General features: G+C 47.0%; 1 protein-coding gene across 3 annotated transcripts in view; it reads left to right on the top strand.

Moving 5' to 3' along the window:
* Positions 1–20,087, top strand: part of CACNA2D4 (calcium voltage-gated channel auxiliary subunit alpha2delta 4) — a 208,767-nt gene that overhangs the window by 77,810 nt on the left and 110,870 nt on the right. For all 3 annotated transcript variants that reach the window (XM_077340036.1, XM_077340034.1, XM_077340035.1), the window contains 3 exons: positions 1,069–1,162; positions 2,899–3,000; positions 15,301–15,428. In XM_077340036.1, the coding sequence (XP_077196151.1) occupies positions 1,069–1,162; positions 2,899–3,000; positions 15,301–15,428 (324 nt within the window). The remainder of the gene's footprint in view (positions 1–1,068; positions 1,163–2,898; positions 3,001–15,300; positions 15,429–20,087) is intronic.

Here is a 20,087-nt window from a genome sequence, read left to right as displayed (position 1 = left end):
GAAGGGACAACAGCAAACATAATGCTTCATTGAAAACTGCCTAGCTGACCTCCCATTTCCTACCTGATAGCCAGGGCACCAGCAGGTCTGGAGAAAAAACATGTTCTGTCCCATTAACAGAGACTATAAAATAAGCAGCTGAAACTTTTCGTGGTAGTAAAGGTGAATATCATCACCTGGTAAATAACCATAGCTGGCAGTAGTCCATGGAACAGTGCAGTTCTCAGGCAAGCTTCTTGTGTTGGCCTAGTAAAAAAGGGGTCAGTGGTTCATGCTCTCTCTGCTGTTTTCACTAGACTTATTGGCAGCACTGGACATGGTGAACCATGCCAAGATATCTGCAAGTAGAAGCAAGGATTAAGGGATGTCCTTTGGATGTGCTTCCTGACCCGCCTCCTTCCTCCTTCCCATAGGACCTCTGTCTTGGAGGGGTTGAGTTTCGGGCGACTCTGTTTGAGCCACCCAGCAATAGCTTCCAAACATCTGCCGAGTGGTTCCGAGGGATGGGGGGAGTCCGGGCAGCCGTCTATGAAGAGATAGAACTGGGTGTCATCTGCATATTGTTGACAGCCCAGCTTGAAGCTCTGGACCAGCTGAGCCAGAAGGCACATGAAGATGATAAAGATGGTAGGGGAGGGCACTGTCCCCTGTGGGAACCTCACAAAGGATCTGGAAAGGGCAAGTCAACTCATCCCCCACTACGACCCTCTGTGTCCAGTTCTGCAGGAAGGAGAGCAGCCAGTGGAGGGCTGTCCCACGTATCCCTATCCTGGTGAGGCAGTGGGCCAAAAGCTTGTAGTTGACCATGTTGAGTGCAGCCAACAGATCTAATATCACAAGAATGGCTGTACCGCCTCTATCCAGCTGGCAACTGTGAGCGTGCAACTGAAAATGCATTTTGTAACATTGACCCAATTCCCTCCAGTGTTATGTTCAAACCATAAATGAAAGTGAACTCCTTGTCTGTTGAAAAAGAAGTGGTGCAAAACAAAAGTAGTGGTGGAAAACTTTGCTTGATCTTTTGGGCAGCGGCTCACTTCCTCCCTCCTTGACCTTTCTCCTGCCCAGGTGATGAGGAGTTAGTCCAAGAGGTGCTCTTTGATGCTGTAGTAACGGCGCCAATGGAAGCCTACTGGACAGCCTTGAGCCTCCGCATGTCTGAGTAAGTAGGCTGGTGAATCGCATGGAACGTATGTGTTGAGCAGTGCTCTGTCCAGCTCTTTGGAGCCTCTCCAGTGAGCCCCCCTCAATGACTCCCTGTAATCTGAAAGGGGTAGTCTGCTCATGTTCCCCCTGACCTCAATAGGAGTGGCAGCATTCATGTTGTTATAGTAGCTTGGCGTAGTGGTTAAGAGCGGCGACTTCTAATCTGCTGAGCTGGGTTCCTCCACATGCAGCCAGCTGGGTGACCTTGGGCTCAACACAGCACTGAGAAAGCTGTTCTGACCGGGCAGTGATATCAGGGCTCTCTCAGCCTCACCCACCTCACAGGGTGTCTGTTGTGGGGAGAGGAAAGGGAAGGCGACTGTAAACCGCTCTGAGATTCCTTTGGGTAGAGAAATGCGGCATATAAGAACCAACTCTTCTTCTTCTTCAGTAATCTCAGGGCTCTCTCAGCCTCACCTCCCTCACAGGGTGTCTGTTGTGGGGAGAGGAAAGGGAAGGCAACTAGAAGACACTTTGAGACTCCGTTGGGTAGAGAAAAGCGGCATATAAGAATTAACTCTTCTTCTTCTTCAGTAATATCAGGGCTCTCTCAGCCTCACCTCCCTCACAGGGTGTCTGTTGTGGGGAGAGGAAAGGGAAGGCAATTGGAAGACTCCTTCGGGTAGAGAAAAGTGTCATATCAGAACCAACTCTTCTACTTCTTCTTGCTGGCAAGGTTTTGAAGAAAATATCTGACAAAGCAAATCAAACCCAAGGGGCCATGTAATCGAATAACCTACAGCAGGGGCAAGGTCACCCTATGATCAGTTTAGACCTCCCACTGAGTAGTTGGAAGCAATGTTCCCTCTAGTTTTATTCTCCCCCACTGAGTGGAACAGCTCACATCCTGACCAGAATATAACCTCTGTAATCTTAAAATGGACACTGGGTGGTGCAAGACACTGTGTGGCTCCAGATTGCTGCTGAGCAAGGCTTCTTGTGTTAATGAGCGACTGCTCACCCACACAACCTAGAGGGAATACTGGACTTGAATGTATGTGTTAGGGCAGGGGTAGTCAACTTGTGGCCCTCCAGATGTCCATGGACTACAATTCCCATGAGCCCCTGCCAGCATTTGCTGGCAGGGGCTCATGGGAATTGTAGACCATGAACATCTGGAGAACCACAGGTTGACATTTTTTAAAACCCAGTAAACTTAGGATTCTAGAGGAGCATCCCTGGAGGCCAACCAGAAACGTCTAGCAGTTCTAGAAGCAGGACGTGAAGGCAAAGTGCAGTATCCCCAGTTAATGCCTAGCAACCAGAAGAGAATCACCGCTGTTCTAGATCCAAGCCTTAGGAACTGGTCTGACCCTTCTTAAAAGTAATCTAATGACCCTCACCATATCTTGTGAAGGTGAAGTCCATGAGTTCATTGTTCATCCCTTAAAGCAGGGGTAGTCAACGTGTGGTCCTCCATATGTCTATGGACTACAATTCCCATGAGCCCCTGGGAATTGTAGTCCATGAACAACTGGAGGACCACACGTTGACTACCCTTGCCTTAACGGCTCCCTTTCTTTTGTCTTTCCTGAATTTACTGTTAATCCGTATCAAGTGACTTGTGTGTTATGGGAAGAGGTTTTCTCTCTACCCATTGTCTGTACCATGTATCAGCTTGTGAACTTCTCTTGTCCACCACGGGCCTTGCTGAGATTTGTCACTGTCTCTTTTTATTTGCGGTGTGCAAAGAAACGATGAAACAGAAGAGGGAGTCCAGATGGCCTTCATGGGAACTCGGGCTGGCCTCATGAGGAGTGCCTTCTATGTTGGAACTGAGAAGCTTTCTAACAGGTGAGTCTCCTGAACAGAAGATGTTTCAGAAGATGCCGCCCAGCACAATGTTCTCCTGAGTTGTTTAACGTGACTGCAACCAGAATGATGTGTGCTGTTTGCTGAGACCGACTTCGATTTCTCTCCATTCCCCCAGCTCACTCTGCTTTCTGAAAGGTTGGATTAGATTCCATAGTAGTATTGGATTGGATTCCACAGCTACTCAAGTAAACAATAGCAATTATGTGTCCAGCTAGGATTGCCCATAGTGGTCGTCTTGTTTCAGATAGATTTATTTATTTTCAAATTTTCAGACCGCCACTCCCAGAACAACTGGCTCATGGTGATTTACCTAAATCTAGAAACCCCACAAAACAATAAAACATCCAAATAAAACACCAAGATGGTGGTAAATACCCGACAGCATGAGATCCCACTAGACCAATCCCACCCCTGGCACCCATAACCAACAGTCGTCAGTCCTCTAAAGTACAGCCACAAGGTATGTTCTGGTGGCTCTTGTAGACCTGTGCAGCGAGGGAGCAGTTCTTCCTAGCCGGGCCTCAACCAAACACCTGGCGGAAGAGCTCCATCTTACAGGCCCTGCAGAACATATGAAGCTCAGATGTGCCACTTATTCATTTGCAGTTTGGAGAAAGGATCATCTGAGTTGCCTAATGCAGGGCAGATAGGGTGGATGCATAGTATGATGCAAATCTCACAGTTCGGATAGAAGCCAGCCTGTCAAGACATACAAGCTCCAGGGGTGGTCAAACTATGACTCTCCATATGTCCATGCACTCCATAGTTACCATGAGCCCCTGCCAGCATGGTGCTGGCAGGGGCTCATGGTAATTGAAGTTCATGAACATCTGGAGAGCCCCAGTAGGGCTACCCCAACATAGACAACTTTGGGTGCTTGTTTTATGACATGAACTAGCAGTGACTAATCACTGACAGCTTAACCGTCCCGTTTTCCTCAGCAGCTAACTCCATAGCTGTTTAACCCATCCATTTAGCCGCCTACGAATACTGAACTCCGGCGTTCTTTCTGCAGATCTCAGAAGTTGCTTTGTATTAATGCGCTACAGGGATTCTGGTGCTCATTTCATGATGCATCAGATCAGTAAACATCACAAACCATGTTGGTCGTGGTAGTGGGTGGCTGGTGATCTCATTTCTGGGGAAATCAGGAGTCAATTTAGCCTCCCACTTAACACCCAATCGCCAGCTTTCCATATGTTTATTGATTTCACTTGTCACAAAATCAGGAATGGCTCTGTCCTTCTAACCAACTCTTCTTCTTTCTGTACTAATCAGGGATGATTTGTGAAATGTTTACAAATCACGAAAGGTTTCATGTGACCCTAGAGCTCTGCTTTGTTTCAGAATATATTTAAAATGCTAGGATGCACTCCTAGAGTTGGTTTTTATACCTCTTTTTTCACTACCAGAAGGAGTCTCAAAGGAGCTTAAAATCATTTTCCTTTCCTCTCCCCCTAACAGACACTCTGCCTTCCCTCCCTTCCCCCACAACAGACACCAGAGGTAGGTGGGGCTGAGAGAGCCCTGACAGGACTGCTCTGCAAGAACAGTTCTAACATCACTGTGATGAACCCCAGATCACCCAGCTGGTTTCATGTGGAGGAGCGGGCAATCAAACTCTGCTTGCCAGGTTAGAAGCCGCTGCTCTTAACCACTACACCAAGTGATACTGGTTGCTAAACACAGTTGTCCTAATTCATTATGCTCCTACCACATTTGCCCTGGCACAAAGCATGCTTCTGCATGGGTATTGCTGGCTGCACAAATTTGCATTTCCTCTGACAGTCTGAGTCCTGGGACTGTGTATGTGTACACATTTTAGAAAATCAGCACTACTCCATGTCTCTATATCCAAATCCCTGGAACATCTCACACTCAGAACTAACTAAATAAATAAATATACTCTTGTATATTTGTCACCACTCTGCTCTGCTATTAAAGGCCATTGCTGGAGTAATACTGCTTTTTTACTTCCTGTGTTTATTTACTCGGTGATAGATTGCATAGATTTAAAAAATAAAGAGTGTTTTCATCCCTATAAGTTACAGATATACTGGGGGGAAATATATTTTTTCATACTTTATGTAGAATATTTTATCTTAATCGTTCAGAATAAATACCACATGCAGTTTCCAGAATGGCAGGCTGTGCAGAATATAACGCATTGGTATTCAAGCATGTGTATTTACATGCATATGCACTTAGAATCAAGATGCCTCTTCCTCCCTTTCCTGCTCCAGTTGCAAAGGCCATACAGAGAGAGCCTGAAACCTCTAGGACAGCAATTTTATATGCTAAGAACACAAAATAGGAACATGGCAAAATAGGAAAAGAATAGGAACAGTATTCACCAGGAGCAGGTAGAAGGACGTAGATAAAATTGAAAGGGTACAGAGGAGAGTGACGAAGATGATCTGGGGCCAAGGGACCAAGCCCTATGAAGATAGGTTGAGGGACTTGGGAATGTTCAGCCTGGAGAAAAGGAGGTTGAGAGGGGACATGATAGTCCTCTTTAAGTATTTGAAAAGTAGTCACTTGGAGGAGGGCAGGATGCTGTTTCTGTTGGCTGCAGAGGAGAGGACATGCAGTAATGGGTTTAAACTACAAGTACAACGATATAGGCTAGATATCAGGAAAAAAAATTTCACAGTCAGAGTAGTTCAGCAGTGGAATAGGCTGCCTAAGGAGGTGGTGAGCTCCCCCTCACTGGCAGTCTTCAAGCAAAGGTTGGATACACACTTTTCTTGGATGCTTTAGGATGCTTTGGGCTGATCCTGTGTTAAGCAGGGGGTTGGACTACATGGCCTGTATGGCCCCTTCCAACTCTATGATTGGAAAACAGGGACTTCTTCTCCTGCTACATGGATTCCATTGGAGTGTATCCATCTCCGGATGGCAGTAGCTGCGTTTCTTTGTCAGGGGATGTGTCATCGAGGCTGGCTCAATCTCTGTCCCCTTTCTGTTTGCAAACAATGCCCTGCCGAAGACAGCAAAAGAAATAATCGACAATCCGTTGAGTGAAAAGATTCCGGTCGCTGTACAGTGAAACCTGCTAACGTGCCCTGCTGTGTCCATTCTCGGAAGTCACAATATCTCCCTTAACTATCATGTGACTCCTGCTGCTACCAAAACACCAGTAAGCAGATCCTTTTCAATGGCTTGTGGCAACATCTGTTAGTACATGCACAGTGCAGATGTTAATAGCCGAATCCCTTCCGTAATGGCTATCATTGCAGCTGCTTTCGCGTACTGGGACCAGGCGGTCGGACGTGGACAGGAAAACCTCATTTTGCTTCACTCTGGTCCTGCTGTCTCCAGCACGTTGGGCCAATTCTCCTTTGAAATCAGTTGAGAAAGACTGCTCAAGTGGCACTGAGAAGCAGCGGTATGTAAGCAGGGAGGAGAAAGCATGAGGGGGAAAGCACAAGAAACCATGACCTAGGCCTAGTCTGCACACATAGGATAATGCACTTTCAATGTGCTCTGGCAGCTGGATTTTCCTGTGCAGAACAGGATAATCTACTTCTAAAGTGCATTGAAAGTGCATTATCTATTGTGTGCAGACTAGGCCCTAGTCACCTGAGATGCAAACGGCTGTGACAAACAGGGGAAGAACGTCAGAACATAAGAAGAGCCATGCTGGAGTCCAGCACCCTGTCTCATAAAGTGGCCAACTGGTTCCTCAGGAGGGCCATCAGAAGGGCACAGAATTCAAGGCCTTTCCTGATGCTGCCTCCCAGCACTGGTTTTCAGAGATTTCCCACCTCTGAATGTGGAGGTTCCTGTTAGTCATGTATCTCTTTAGTTGCTTTTAGTTAATATCTGTTTGCCATAGAGATCCAGTGGATAGAGCTGTTCTAACTGAGCAGGGCTCTCTCAGGCTCACCTACCTCACAGGGTGGCTGTTGTGGGGAGAGGAAAGGGAAGGCGACTGGAAGCCGCTTTGAGACTCCTTCGGGTAGAGAAAAGCGGCATAGAAGAACCAACTCTTCTTCTTCTTCAGTAATCACAGGGGGCTCTCAGCCTCGCCTCCCTCACTGGGTGTCTGTTGTGGGGAGAGGAAACAGAAGGCAAATGTAAGCTGCTTTGAGACTCCTTTGGGTAAAGAAGAGTGGCATATCTTTAAACCGCCACGGACTATATAATTCGGTAAGGGGTCTGGAGGTGGGATTAGTCCGTGATGAGGAAGGGTCCGGATTGGACCCTTCCTCATGACAGACAATCGGAGGGACCAATTGGCAGGCGCTTTGCGCCTGCCGATTGGTCCCTCCGATTCCCAGCTCCAAGAACTGCGAGCCACGCGCAGCGCGGCTCGCAGTTCCTCCTGACCTGATGCGGCGAGAGGCGCGAAGCGCCTCTCGCCGCGTCAGCCCGCCCACGCCGAAAGAAGCTCGCCGACGACGACGAGGGACACTCGGGCCAGCCTGCAAGAAGCCCGGACCTCCGCCGCCGCCGCTGCCTGCCTGCCGCCGCGCCGCCGCCTGCCGTTCCCCTGCTGCCGCCGCCGCCGCCGACGACCGGCTCTCCCCGCCCCGCCGCCGCCGCCGAGGGGCCGGGCCCGCTGGCCAGCAGGGGCAGGAGAGGCGGCGGCGGCGGACAAGCGGCGGCCGAAGGGGACGCGCAGGCGGCCGGCAGGAGCAGCAGGAGGTGTTTGACCCTCGGACCAGCCTGCCAGAAGCTCGCCGCCGCCGCTGAAGGAGCCGCAGACCAGCACGCCGAAGAACAATGTAAGGTCCTAGCGCCCGCTGCATTCCCCTGCAGCGGGCTTGATTACTAGTAAAAAATAACTCTTATTCTTCTTCTTTAACCACACTGCCTCATCTTTCTTCTTCAAGGCAGCCAGGGCAGGCAGCCAGTAGTGACGTTGTGTAAACCCGCAGATCCACCCTTGTCACGCCAACCACTGGTCCCATGGAACCCCCTGGCCCCTCACCAGCTTTTCCCGCCACCTGTGTGCTAGTGTTCGTTTGGGCCAGTTGTGTTTTGTTGCAGCCCAAATCCAGCTGGTCTGAAACGGAACCAACCTTGTCTTCCTTCTTGCCAATTGTGCCTTGCACCTGAACAGACCAGGTTCAGGTTAGTTTTGAGGTGGACAACACTGCCACCTAGTGGGAAAGGGCTTTACAATCTGGAATTTCCTAACCCCAGGGGTGTTAAATTCTGGGATGCTTGAGGGTCTGACACCGCTATGTGTCTAAGAAGTAAACACACGTGTTGCTTTAACTAGTCTTCTAAAGTTTGGGGCTTTTTAAAAACCTAATCGGTATGCTCAGGCTGTTGATAAGAAGGCTCACCCTATATGCAGAAAGACCTCAATGAACAACGGTTACAGGAAAGTGAAACCGTTATTTCTCAGTAAGTTGTAGGTTGGGGACAACAACAACAACAAAATCTATCTGTAGAGAAACCCTTGTGTATGCATCTGAATGAACGATTCCATATGTATACAGTCTGCACCCAAGATTCACTTGTATAGTAGGAACTATTTTGCAGTGGGTAAAACAGACTGCATGCTGCTGCTGTGGGGCTCTGGATTAGGAGAATGGACTCTGCTTTCCGTTTTAGGGCAGGTGCAGTTCCTGCAACACTCTGAGCAAAAAGTTCAGCCCTTGGTTCCCTTGCAGTTTGGTGTAGTGGTTAGGAGTGCGGACTTCTAATCTGGCATGCCAGGTTCGATTCTGCGCTCCCCCACATGCAGCCAGCTGGGTGACCTTGGGCTCACCACGGCACTGATAAAACTGTTCTGACCGAGCAAGAATATCAGGGCTCTCTCAGCCTCACCCACCTCACAGGGTGTCTGTTGTGGGGAGAGGAATGGAAAGGCGACTGTAAGCCACTTTGAGCCTCCTTTGGGTAGGGAAAAGCGGCATATAAGCACCTACTCTTCTTCTTCTTCTTCTTCTTCTTCTTCTTCTTCTTCTTCTTCTTCTTCTTCTTCTTCTTCTTCTTCTTCTTCTTCTTCTTCTTCTTCTTCTTGCACTCCTGCACAGGACAAATTACATTCGGTCTCTGTGTTTATGAAAGTCTAATTAACAAACATTTACTGACATTCAGCGCCAAGCTTTAATCTTTTCTTTCTTTCTGTCCCCGAGGGCTGGAATTCTGGCATGAATTTATTATCCTGGCATAATTAAAGTGACACGGGGCCAATTTCAGCTGATGGAAACAAGTCACTAAAGCTCACGTTGCTTTCCAGAAAGACACGAGGGCCCCGGTGCAATCAAACGTTAGTTATGAGTAATCTGCCCCAATGATTCCAATCAGACGGAAGGACACTCAGCAGTCATTGTGTTAGGGCTGAAACAAAGAAGCCTCCGTGAATTAAAATTAGGGTTGCCGGGTCTTCCCTGGCCACGGGTGGGAGACGAGAGGGTAGACTGCCAGATTCTTGCATTAGCCAGATATCTGGAAGCAGTGGCAGGAATGGAGGGCCCATGGTTCAGTAGGAAGGATCCTGGCGAGGAAGCACAATTGCCCTGCCTGGGTGGGCTGCAGCTCACAGTAGCACACTCAGCTAGGAACCTGACACGACCTCTGGCACGACCTTTGACACCTCCCTTTTTTATGGAGGAACAGGTCACAAGAGTAGCACGGCTGGCATTCTTCCACTTGTGCCAAGCTAAGCGACTAGTGCCTCACCTGGGCCCAGAACACCTAGCCATAGAATCATAGAATCATAGAGTTGGAAGGGGCCATCTAGTCCAACCCCCTGCTCAACGCAGGATCAGCCCAGAGCATCCTAAAGCATCCAAGAAAAGTGTGTATCCAACCTTTGCTTGAAGACTGCCAGTGAGGGGGCGCTCACCACCTCCTTAGGCAGCCTATTCCACTGCTGAACTACTCTATGAAATTTTTCCCCCTGATATCTAGCCTATATCGTCATAGTTGTAGTTTAAACCCATTACTGCGTGTCCTCTCCTCTGCAGCCAACAGAAATAGCATCCTGCCCTCCTCCAAGTGACAACCTTTCAGATACTTAAAGAGGGCTATCATGTCCCCTCTCAACCTCCTTTTCTCCAGGCTGAACATTCCCAAGTCCCTCAACCTATCTTCATAGGGCTTGGTCCCATAGTGATCAATGCAACTGTCACCTCCAGACTGGATTTCTGCAACTCACTCTATGTGGGCCTGCCCTTACCCCTGATCTGGAAACTGCAACTAGTCCGGAATTCAGCAGCCAGGGAACCCCTTGGAGGGCACACATTCAGCCCACGCTCCAACAGCTGCCCCGGTTACCAGTTGAATTCTGGATCAGACTTAAGGTTCTGGTAGTTACCTTCAAGAAGAAGAAGAGGAGGTGTGTTTTACATGCCCCTTTTCTCTAACAGAAGGAGTCTCAAAGCAGCTTCCAGTCGCCTTCCTTTTCCTCTCCCACAATACTACACTTTGTAAGGTGGGTGAGGCTGAGAGAGCCCGGATATCACTGCTCGGTCAGAATAGCTTTATCAGTGCCGGGGCGAGCCCAAGGTCACCCAGTTGGCTGCATGTGGGGGAGCGCAGAATCAAACCCGGCTCTCCAGCTTAGAAGTTCACACTCCGATCCACTACACCAAACAAGGCCCTACGTGGTTTGGGCCCTGAGTACTTGAGGGACCCTCTCTCTGCCTACGCCCCCCAGAGAGCAATAAACTAGTGATCCCTGGAGTGAGGGAGGCTCGTTTGATCTTGACCAGAACCATCCTGGCCCCCACCTGAGGTTGAAATGTCAGAAATGTTAAGTATAATGTATTCTCTGTATTGTTCTATGAATTCACTGTAAACCGCCCTGAGCTGCAAGAAAGGACAGTATAAAAATGTAATAAATGAAAAATAAAATAAATTCAAGTTGGCCAACATCTGGAGAATTGAGGATGGAGCCTGGGGAGAATGGGGACCTCAGTAGATTACATTGCCCTTGAGTCCTCCCTCCAGAGCACCCATTTTCTCCAGGGGAACTGCTCTCTGTAATGTAAAGATGAGCTTTAATCTTGCTGGACCCCCAGGCCCCGCCGGGAGCTTGGCAAGACTAATCACAACCCTCTCAGCTTAGATTCCACCCATATTCTCTGCTGGCTGAAGATGCTTCTACCCATAGAAAAGGGGGAAGATTTTCTCAGATTTCCTCCTCCCTATGTGGATCTCCAACCCAGCCGCCTGGGGGCAAGGACACAAGGGCCTAGTCTGCACGCAAGAGATAATGCACTTTCAATGCACTTTAGAAGTAGATTTTCTTGTTCCGCACAGGAAAATCCAGCCGCGAAAGCACATTGAAAGTGCATTATCTATTGTATGCAGACTAGGCCAAGAAAGAGCAGCCTGGGGTGGGGGTGGGGGGGCAAGGCAGCCATTCATTCCCACAGACATAACTTTCCATGTGCTTCCTCCAAGTATTTTTAGACATTGGGGAAGGATGCATCCCTTACTGGATATAACTGTCTATTAGCAGAATTGTACATTGGCCACATGAATGCATACTCAGGAGGAAAGTGTCGGTTTTGTACGAGCCAGGCATTCAGAGACAGGGTGAAGTAGTCCTCATTTGCTGGCTGTTTAAGTAGGATCCATTATATAATCCTCTGTGGCATGAAAGCATGCTAGAACATCATTCATCTCGAGTTCCGTTTCGTATTTGTCCTGGAGGCAGGTAGTGCTCAAAAAGCAGAAAGAGTTTGGTACAGCGCAGCACGATATTGCAACTGGTGATCAGTCTTGGCATTTGGAAGGAAGGCAGCATGGGATATAGCCCGGTTCCATCAGATCTCAAACGCTAAGCTGGGTTGGAGCTTGAATTGGGAGAGACTTTCAAGGAAGACCGCAGAGGAAGACAATAGGAAACCATTTCTGCTTCTTGCCTCGGAAGCCAGTTGATGGTTGATGTCACAAATTGGCCGCAACTTGACAGCGCTTGACGCTTTACTTGACAGCGCTCAGGTTTGGCCTTTAAAAGGAGGTGCTTATTTATTCTCCATTTCTATGTCGTCCATTAACTTATGGGCTGAGGCTGGATTACTGATAACATCCCAGTGGCTGAAAGAAAGCTCATGTGTTGTTATAGAATGTATGGTCAAACTCTAGGCTAGCCTTCCTCAACTTTTTAACCATTGAGAAACCGCTGAAATATTCTTCGAGATACCCCAGAACTTGCACAATCGTGCCGAATATGGTTGGGAAGCAAAGCTGTGTACATGGCCACCTAGGGCCCCTCTTCACCCCCTCCAGAATCCTCACTGGCCATTTTGGAAAGGCAGGGCAAGTTGACATTGACCATGTATGGTCATTTCACCCAATAAATGTTTAACAAATTAAATATATATATATATTGAGCATAGTCTGCTCTAGGCTTTAGAGAGCATTGTAAAACCAAGCCTAGTCCCTTGTAGACAAGACAGTACTGGCTGGCTATATACAAAGTGCTTTTTTCAGTGATCTAAGCATGATTCCCACATACATCTATACCAGTCGGTTATTGCATGTAGTAACTTGAGCTATGAAAGTCCTGGCTGTGTTTGTTCATTCCCACATGCAAAGAATTACTTAATCCTGCAGGCACCAAGTGATGAATATGTGTGTGGGTGAACTATCCCTGAGTGTGTGTTGGATTACTTAATGTTTCCATAACAAAGTTTGTGTCCAACGGCACCTTTAAGACCAGGGGTAGTCAAACTGCGGCCCTCCAGATGTCCATGGACTACAGTTCCCAATTGTAGTCCATGGACATCTGGAGGACCGCAGTTTGACTACCCCTGTTTAAGACTGACAACATTTTATTGGTCTTAAAAATGCCAATGGACTCAAATTTTGTTCTGCTACTTCAGACCAACACAGCTACACACCTGAATCTATCTTAATATTTCCATGGAATATTCTTGATACAAGGCTCTGGGAGGCCCAGAATGCAGATGTTGAGATAATTAGGAATTGGGGTAAACAGAAATTCTACGTGCAGAAATAAGTCTAGACATATTTCCTCGAGAGGAGACAACTGAGAGGGGATCTCATAACCCTCTTCAAGTATTTAAAAGGGTGCCATATGGAGGATGGAGCAGAATTGTTCTCTCTTGCCCCAGAGGGACAGACCAGAACAAATGGGATGAAATTAATTCAAAAGAAATTCCATCTAAACAGAAGTTCCTGACATTTAGAGCGGTTTCTCAGTGGAACAGGCTTCCTCGGGAGGTGGTGGGTTCTCCATCTTTGGAAATTTTTAAACAAAGGCTGGATAGCCATCTGACGGAGAGGCTGATTCTGTGAAGGCTCAAGGGATGGCAGGTTACAGTAGATGAGCGATTGGCATGTGAGTGTCCTGCATAGTGCAGGGGGTTGGACTAGATGACCCATGAGTTCACTTCCAACTCTATTATTCTATGATTCTATGATCAGCGTTGGGATTACTAGGATCCTGGCAGGGGCTCATGGGAATTGGAGTCCACGGACATCTGGAGGGCCGCACTTTGGCTACCCCACCCTACTTGTGTTGTGTGCCTTTAAAATAACAGAATGTTTTTTTCTTTTCTTTTTTTGCATGGGGAGAGAAGGTAGAAATAGTTTTTAAAACCAAAACAGCCTTAATCCTGCCGGAGAGTATGATGTGTCTCTCTAAATTCCCCCCTCTCCCGCCCCGGCACAATTTGCTTAATGTCCTAAAATGTTTGTATAGTGTGGCTGTGAGCTGTAAAACCAACAGCTCTCTCCCTCTCTGCACTGCTTCTGTAATGGATGATAAAGTCACACCATACCTGTGTACAGTGCACTGTTTGTTAAAATGCTTTGAGGTCCTTAAGACACATGCCGGGTGGATTAGATTTCTTTTGCCCTGTAGCTGCTGTCGCTATTCTTGTGGTGGCTTATTAGGTATGTTTCTGGAGGAGAAATAACAGTAGTAATAGAATCTCACCTGGCATAGCAGCCCAAAGAGGTGTTATGGAAAAGAGCAGTAAGCAAAACAAATTAAATGGAAGTCTTCGGTTTTGCCTTAGAAATAAATAAGCAGCAAGGGAAAAAATATGAAACAGAGAAAGAGAAAAATTCATACCTCCCAGCATCTTGGATAAGAAAAGAGGGATATGCTATAACTACCCATGCTCCATTACTACCCGGGATTACTACCCAAGCACAGTTCTCTCAGTGCTCTCTTAGCCCCACCTCCCTCTCAGGGTGTCTGATGTTCGGAGAGGAAGGAAAGACAATTGGAAGAGTTCTGTGGTTAAGGACATATAGAGGGACTGCCCGGACATCTCTGAATTTTGTAATGACATTACAAAATGGAGCTCTTCTTTCTTTCTTTCTTTCTTTCTTTCTTTCTTTCTTTCTTTCTTTCTTTCTTTCTTTCTTTCTTTCTTTCTTTCTTTCTTTCTTTCTCTCTCTCTCTCTCTCTCTCTCTCTCTCTCTCTCTCTCTCTCTCTCTCTCTCTCTCTATCTATCTATCTATCTATCTATCTATCTATCTATCTATCTATCTATCTATCTATCTATCTATCTTTATATTTATATACCGCCGCTCTCCAAAGTCTCGAAGCGGTTTACAGAAATTCATAAAAACAATAAAATCCCATAAAAACTGCCTGCAAAGTGGAGCTCTTCTGCCAGGTCTATGGTTGAGGCTGGAATCGGCAAGGAAGATGCCCCCTCCTGGATGTGAATAGCAAATTGAGTCATCCTGAACTCCTTCCTCGCTCCTCCGGTGGTGGGGATGGGTGGTGGTGGGGTTTCTGCCATGGTCTGTGGTTTTATGTCTTTTAATGGGGGTTTTAATGGTTTTTTTATTGGACATTGTAACCCTCCACGAGCCAGCTTCGGAAGTGGTGGGAAATAAACGATAACGACAACAACAACAACAACAACAACAACAACAACAATACAGATTATTAGTCTAATTACTGCATGAACACTTCTTATGAACCCTGCATTGGTTCTCTTATAGTATGGCATTGATGATTCCAATCCCGTAAACAAGAAGGGATATAATTTTCATCCTTTTTATGGTAATTAAATTTGTGCAGGCTAGAAGATATAAAATACAATTTTTGCAACATTAACATCTTGCTTGATTCTTTACACATGCAGCTGTCACTTATGATGTTTTGCTTGCTTGTTTGGACTATTATACTGAAATTGTTTTTATTTTGGCTTTACGTCGCTTCACTCTTCTTGTATTGCTGCTTTCCATTTTAGTTTAGAAGGGGAAAGCTTTGGTAAACTTTTTCCTATTTCTTTTAAAGAAAAAGAAGATGAAGTGCTCTGAACATTCTAAGTCACAAAAGAGCATCCTTTGCTCTTTTATTCTCCTCCCTCTTCCAGGAAATTCTTGACCAGAGAAGATAAGGAGAGTATTTTCACCATGGACCACTTCCCTCTGTGGTACCGTAGAGCCGCTGAGCATCCTTCAGGAAGCTTCATTTACAGCATTCCTTTTGAAGAAACCTCAGGTATCTTGTGTCTAGTTAATATGTTTCTAGTATCATTGTTTATCCCTTGGTCAAAAGACTGCTTCTTTGCACAAGAGCGGTATCAGATTTTAGCCAGTGCTTCACTGGCAGTAGCAGCATTCATGTTGCCGTAGTAGCTTGGTGTAGTGGTTAAGAGCAGTGACTTCCAATCTGGTAAGCCGGGTTTGATTCCTCGCTCCTCCACATGCAGCCAGCTAGATGACCTTGGGCTCATCACAGCCCTGATAGTACTGTTCTCACAGAGTGGTAACATCAGAGCTCTCTTAGCCCCACCTACCTCACACAGTGCCTGTCATGGGGAGAGGAAGGGAAGGTGATTGTAAGCCGCTCTGTGACTCCTTCTGGTAGAGAAATGTGGGGTATAAAAAACAATTCCTCCTCCTAATAATGATAATTATTTGTTACCAGTCTTCCTTGGAGATTATTGCACCGGGTACTTCCTCACACCCATAGAACCACAGAGAAGAATGTGTGAGGTACTTCCTCACACCCATTCTCCTTCTCCTTCTCCTTCTCCTCCTCCTTCTCCTTCTCCTCCTCCTCCTCCTCCTCCTCCTCCTCCTCCTCCTCCTCCTCCTATACTAGGCAGGAATGAACTAGAATCTATGCTACCCGGTTAGCTACCATTAGCTGTCCCAAATGCCCAGCTTTCATTTTAAAAGAGAGACTCTTGAGTCCTTATAGATTAGGAGATTGAAGGCAAGTTGTGCAGATCGTTTTTCTGCCTGATTTATGCAGGGGAAACATGCCTGTCCTGCCTTCCCGTTGTTGTCACCAGCAAGGGAAGTTACAGTTGTGATGGATGGATATGGAAAGCCCAAGGGAGTGCTTGCTTCCTTATTGCTAGGAGCTGCTTCGTTTCAGTCTGTTGAAGGCCTAGAGCTCAGGCTGTGTTTTCTGCATTTTATTTATAATTTAACTGGCTTCTAAAATTAGGCAATTTTAATGAGGCAACTCTTGCGAATTTCCAAATTATTCCCCAATTATTGTATGAGAGAGGTAAAGCAACTGGTAGCTAACCCAATTGAGTAATGTGATTTATTTGCATAATATGCAGATTAGGTCACCTGGATTTCTGGGATTCAAATATGGCAAGTCCTGTGCTCTTTCCCATGCCAACTGGCAAAACACAGCATCAGCTACTGGGGCAGAGAGGCAGAAGCAAATACATTCATTTGCAGCCATGGCTGTGCATACAGGCAGTGTTGAGTGGGAAGGAGGAGGAGAAGGAGAAGGGGGAGAAGGAGAAGAGTTGGTTCTTATATGCCGCTTTTCTCTACCTGAGAAAATCTCCTTCCCTTTCTCCTTCCCTATCTCCTTCCCTTTCCTCTCCCCACAACAGACACCCTGTGAGGTGGGTGAGGCTGAGAGAGCTCTGATATTACTGAAGAAGAAGGAGAGTTGGTTCTTCTATGCCCTTTCCTCTCCCCACAACAGACACCCTGTGAGGTGGGTGAGGCTGAGAGAGCCCTGATATCACTGCTCGGTCAGAACAGCTTGATCAGTGTCATGGCGAGCCCAAGGTCACCCAGCTAGCTGCATGTGGGGGAGTGCAGAATTGAACCCGGCTCTCCAGCTTAGAAGTCCGCACTCCTAACCACTACACCAAACTGGCTCTGTGCCTCTGAAAGGGTTGCTGCACAGAGGCAGATAATGGGGAACCACCTCTGAATCCTCCTTGCTATCAAAGATTGCTGTGACTTGACAGCACTCCCCCGCCCCCGGAAACTCTGCAGAGAAGCCCATTCACTTGGGCTTGAGTAATTGTGCATCGGTTTTGAAACGATAGTCATGTAAACGGGAGAGCTCTTTCTAAACGAAGGCTCTGCTGGTCATGGCCATAGCTTGAGCCATGGGAGTGTAGCGATACAAAATTTGCTCACCGTAGTAAACGAAAAGCAGAATACCACCTTAGGCATCCCAAATTAGCCCAGTGCTCTGAAGCTTATATGCACCATATGCTTCCATTAATCACACAGCAGAGGTGAGTCAGAACTGCACTTAAGCACTGGGTGGCTGCAGGGGGTTCATGCCAGATTTGTGAAGAGGAGATGCACAGACTAGTCAATCAGCCAATTACCAATTTGACACGAGTTTACTCCAAGGTTGTACCTGGCAGGAAACTGCTAAGGAAAAAGACTTCTGCTCCCCCCTCCCCCACCCCCCACCCCCGATCTGGAACTGATTTTTACTCTGTGGAAATACCCAAAGCGGAAGGATGTGTGTGTGTTTGGGGGGGGGGGGGGGAAGGTGTAGGGAAAATGCCATCATTTGGTGTAGTGGTTAGGAGTGCGGACTTCTAATCTGGCGAGCTGGGTTTGAATCTGCGCTCCCCCACATGCAGCCAGCTGGGTGACCTTGGGCTCGCCAAAAAACTGATGAAGCTGTTCTGACCGAGCAGTGATATCAGGGCTCTCTCAGCCTCACCCACCCCACAGGGTCTGTTGTGGGGAGAGGAAAGGGATGGAGAATGTGAGCCACTTTGAGCCTCCTTTGGGTAGAGAAAAGCGGCATATAAGAACCAACTCTTCTTCTTCTTCAGTAATCTCAGGGCTCTCTCAGCCTCACCTCCCTCACAGGGTGTCTGTTGTGGGGAGAGGAAAGGGAAGGCAATTGTAAGCCACTTTGAGACTCCTTCGGGAAGAGAAAAGCGGCATAAAAGAACCAACTCTTCTTCTTCTTCTTCTTCTTCTTCTTCTTCTTCTTCCTACTGTAGACTTTCCTCTTTCAGAAGAAAGTCTCATACGTTTCCCCCCGTTAATGGTTTACTTCTGCCCAGGCTGAGGGAAAGGACGATGTTGCTAAATGAATAAAAAGCAGGAGCCTTTGATACGAAATCTGGAAACTGCAAGAAGGTGCAGAAACTGCTTGAAACCCCTGCATGTGCTCCTGCTCGGCCTTTCTTATCTCAGACACTGTCATCATGGTGTACAGCTCTTTAGCGGAGAAGCTTTTTTTGGCATGCTAGTGGGAAGAAGGGTGGGTGAAGAAGTCAGCAGCCAAGAGATGAAGATGAGGCTGGAGAAAAAGAAGGTGAACAAGGGCGTAAAGTGTGGGCAGGGGAAAGAAAGTACCTGCAAACCCAACTTTCCTGATTCCACTTTTATGTACCTTCTAGAGCAAGGGTAGTCAAACTGCGGCCCTCCAGATGTCCATGGACTACAATTCCCAGGAGCCCCCTGCCAGCGAATGTGGAATTGTAGTCCATGGACATCTGGAGGGCCGCAGTTTGACTACCCCTGTTCTAGAGTTGACAGTTCTCCATTATTTTAACATGTATTCTGCTGGTCAACCAGTAGTGGGTCTGAAAAGTCAGTATATTTTGAGGGCAGGTCTGAGAGTCTTTGGATTTATTATTTTGTTTACTATTAACCCTACCTGGTTTAACCTCTTACCTGATAGGTTCTACCAATATCTGCTTAGAAGCTATCAGATTAATTCCACCACAAGTTCATTTCTGGCTGGTATTATTTTTTAAATCAAAAATTAGCTCTCCTCCTCATTTGTTGATAGAAGAGAAAAATGGCAGGGTTGGGAAGGAAGCACTTCCCTTCTTTCACCTTATATAAAAGTCTCCTTTGCGGCTGGCTGTCACTTGCACAAGGATTTCACAATCCACCCACATCCTGTGGCACTTTGTTGTAATGATACAAACACCTCCAAAATTAATCGCCCCACATCCTAGTGTCTTATTTTAGGAAGCTCTTTTGCAGGTAACCCAGACTTAGAAATGAAGGCATCCTTAAGTAAATGTCCTTAGGTTTGCTTGTGGGTGGTTCCAGGAGTGTTTTAAGGATTCATGGGGCCAATAGCACCACAGCCAGTTTAAGCAGGCTTTCTCAACCAGCGGTTTGGGAAACCCAAGTCCATGATCTTGGCAAGCGCATGCCTGAATGCCACGCAGGCTGATCGACACATGCCAGAGAATAAAGTGGGAATATGCTTAGGTGGTAGAAAGGACAGCTCCAGACAGATGGGGGAGGGCCTTGTTTTGGAATGTTCCACTTTGTTAAAAACTATCTGCAAATAGAAAACCAGCCCAGCAAGTCCAGAGAAGAAACCAAACCTTTCCCACTGCTGTGATAGTTATTGTATTCGCAGGGATTTTCGTGCAAAGGAACACCGAAACCTGGAACCCCCACCTGCAGTTTGAGGTGGTGCGGTCCATGCTGTCACCTTCACTTTATACTACCTCATTCTCCTATAAATGGAAACCAGAACTCACACAAATTTATTGGCAATACACAAGCATATCGAATCACTGTCTGGAAAAAACTGGAAGCTATGAGGTGGTAAGGCATTGGCAACTGGTTTCCATGGAAGGAATAGGAAGATGTGAGAGGGTCAAAAATCTTGGCCTTTATCCTACAGAATGCTGGCTTAGACTCCTGTAGACTTCTTGGACCCTGGAGTGATCATAAGTGTTTCCATAGGTACCAGCTAAGAGAATTAGAGGAAGGTCTGAAGGACTTTACTTGCTAGAACTAAGATTTAAATCCACTGAGAGAGTTGACAGAAAAGGGAACAAGATTTCTGTGACAGACAGGCATCAATAGCTGGTGTGCATCTCACTTTTATCTCTGGTGTATGGGCTTTCCAGATGGTTGTGTTCATTCAAAAACCTAGCAAAATCTGTTT

Source organism: Paroedura picta, chromosome 5, assembly GCF_049243985.1.
Source record: "Paroedura picta isolate Pp20150507F chromosome 5, Ppicta_v3.0, whole genome shotgun sequence".
Lineage (NCBI taxonomy): Eukaryota > Metazoa > Chordata > Lepidosauria > Squamata > Gekkonidae > Paroedura > Paroedura picta.
Note: the sequence above shows the minus strand (reverse complement) of the source record. Positions and strands in the feature narration are given on the sequence as shown.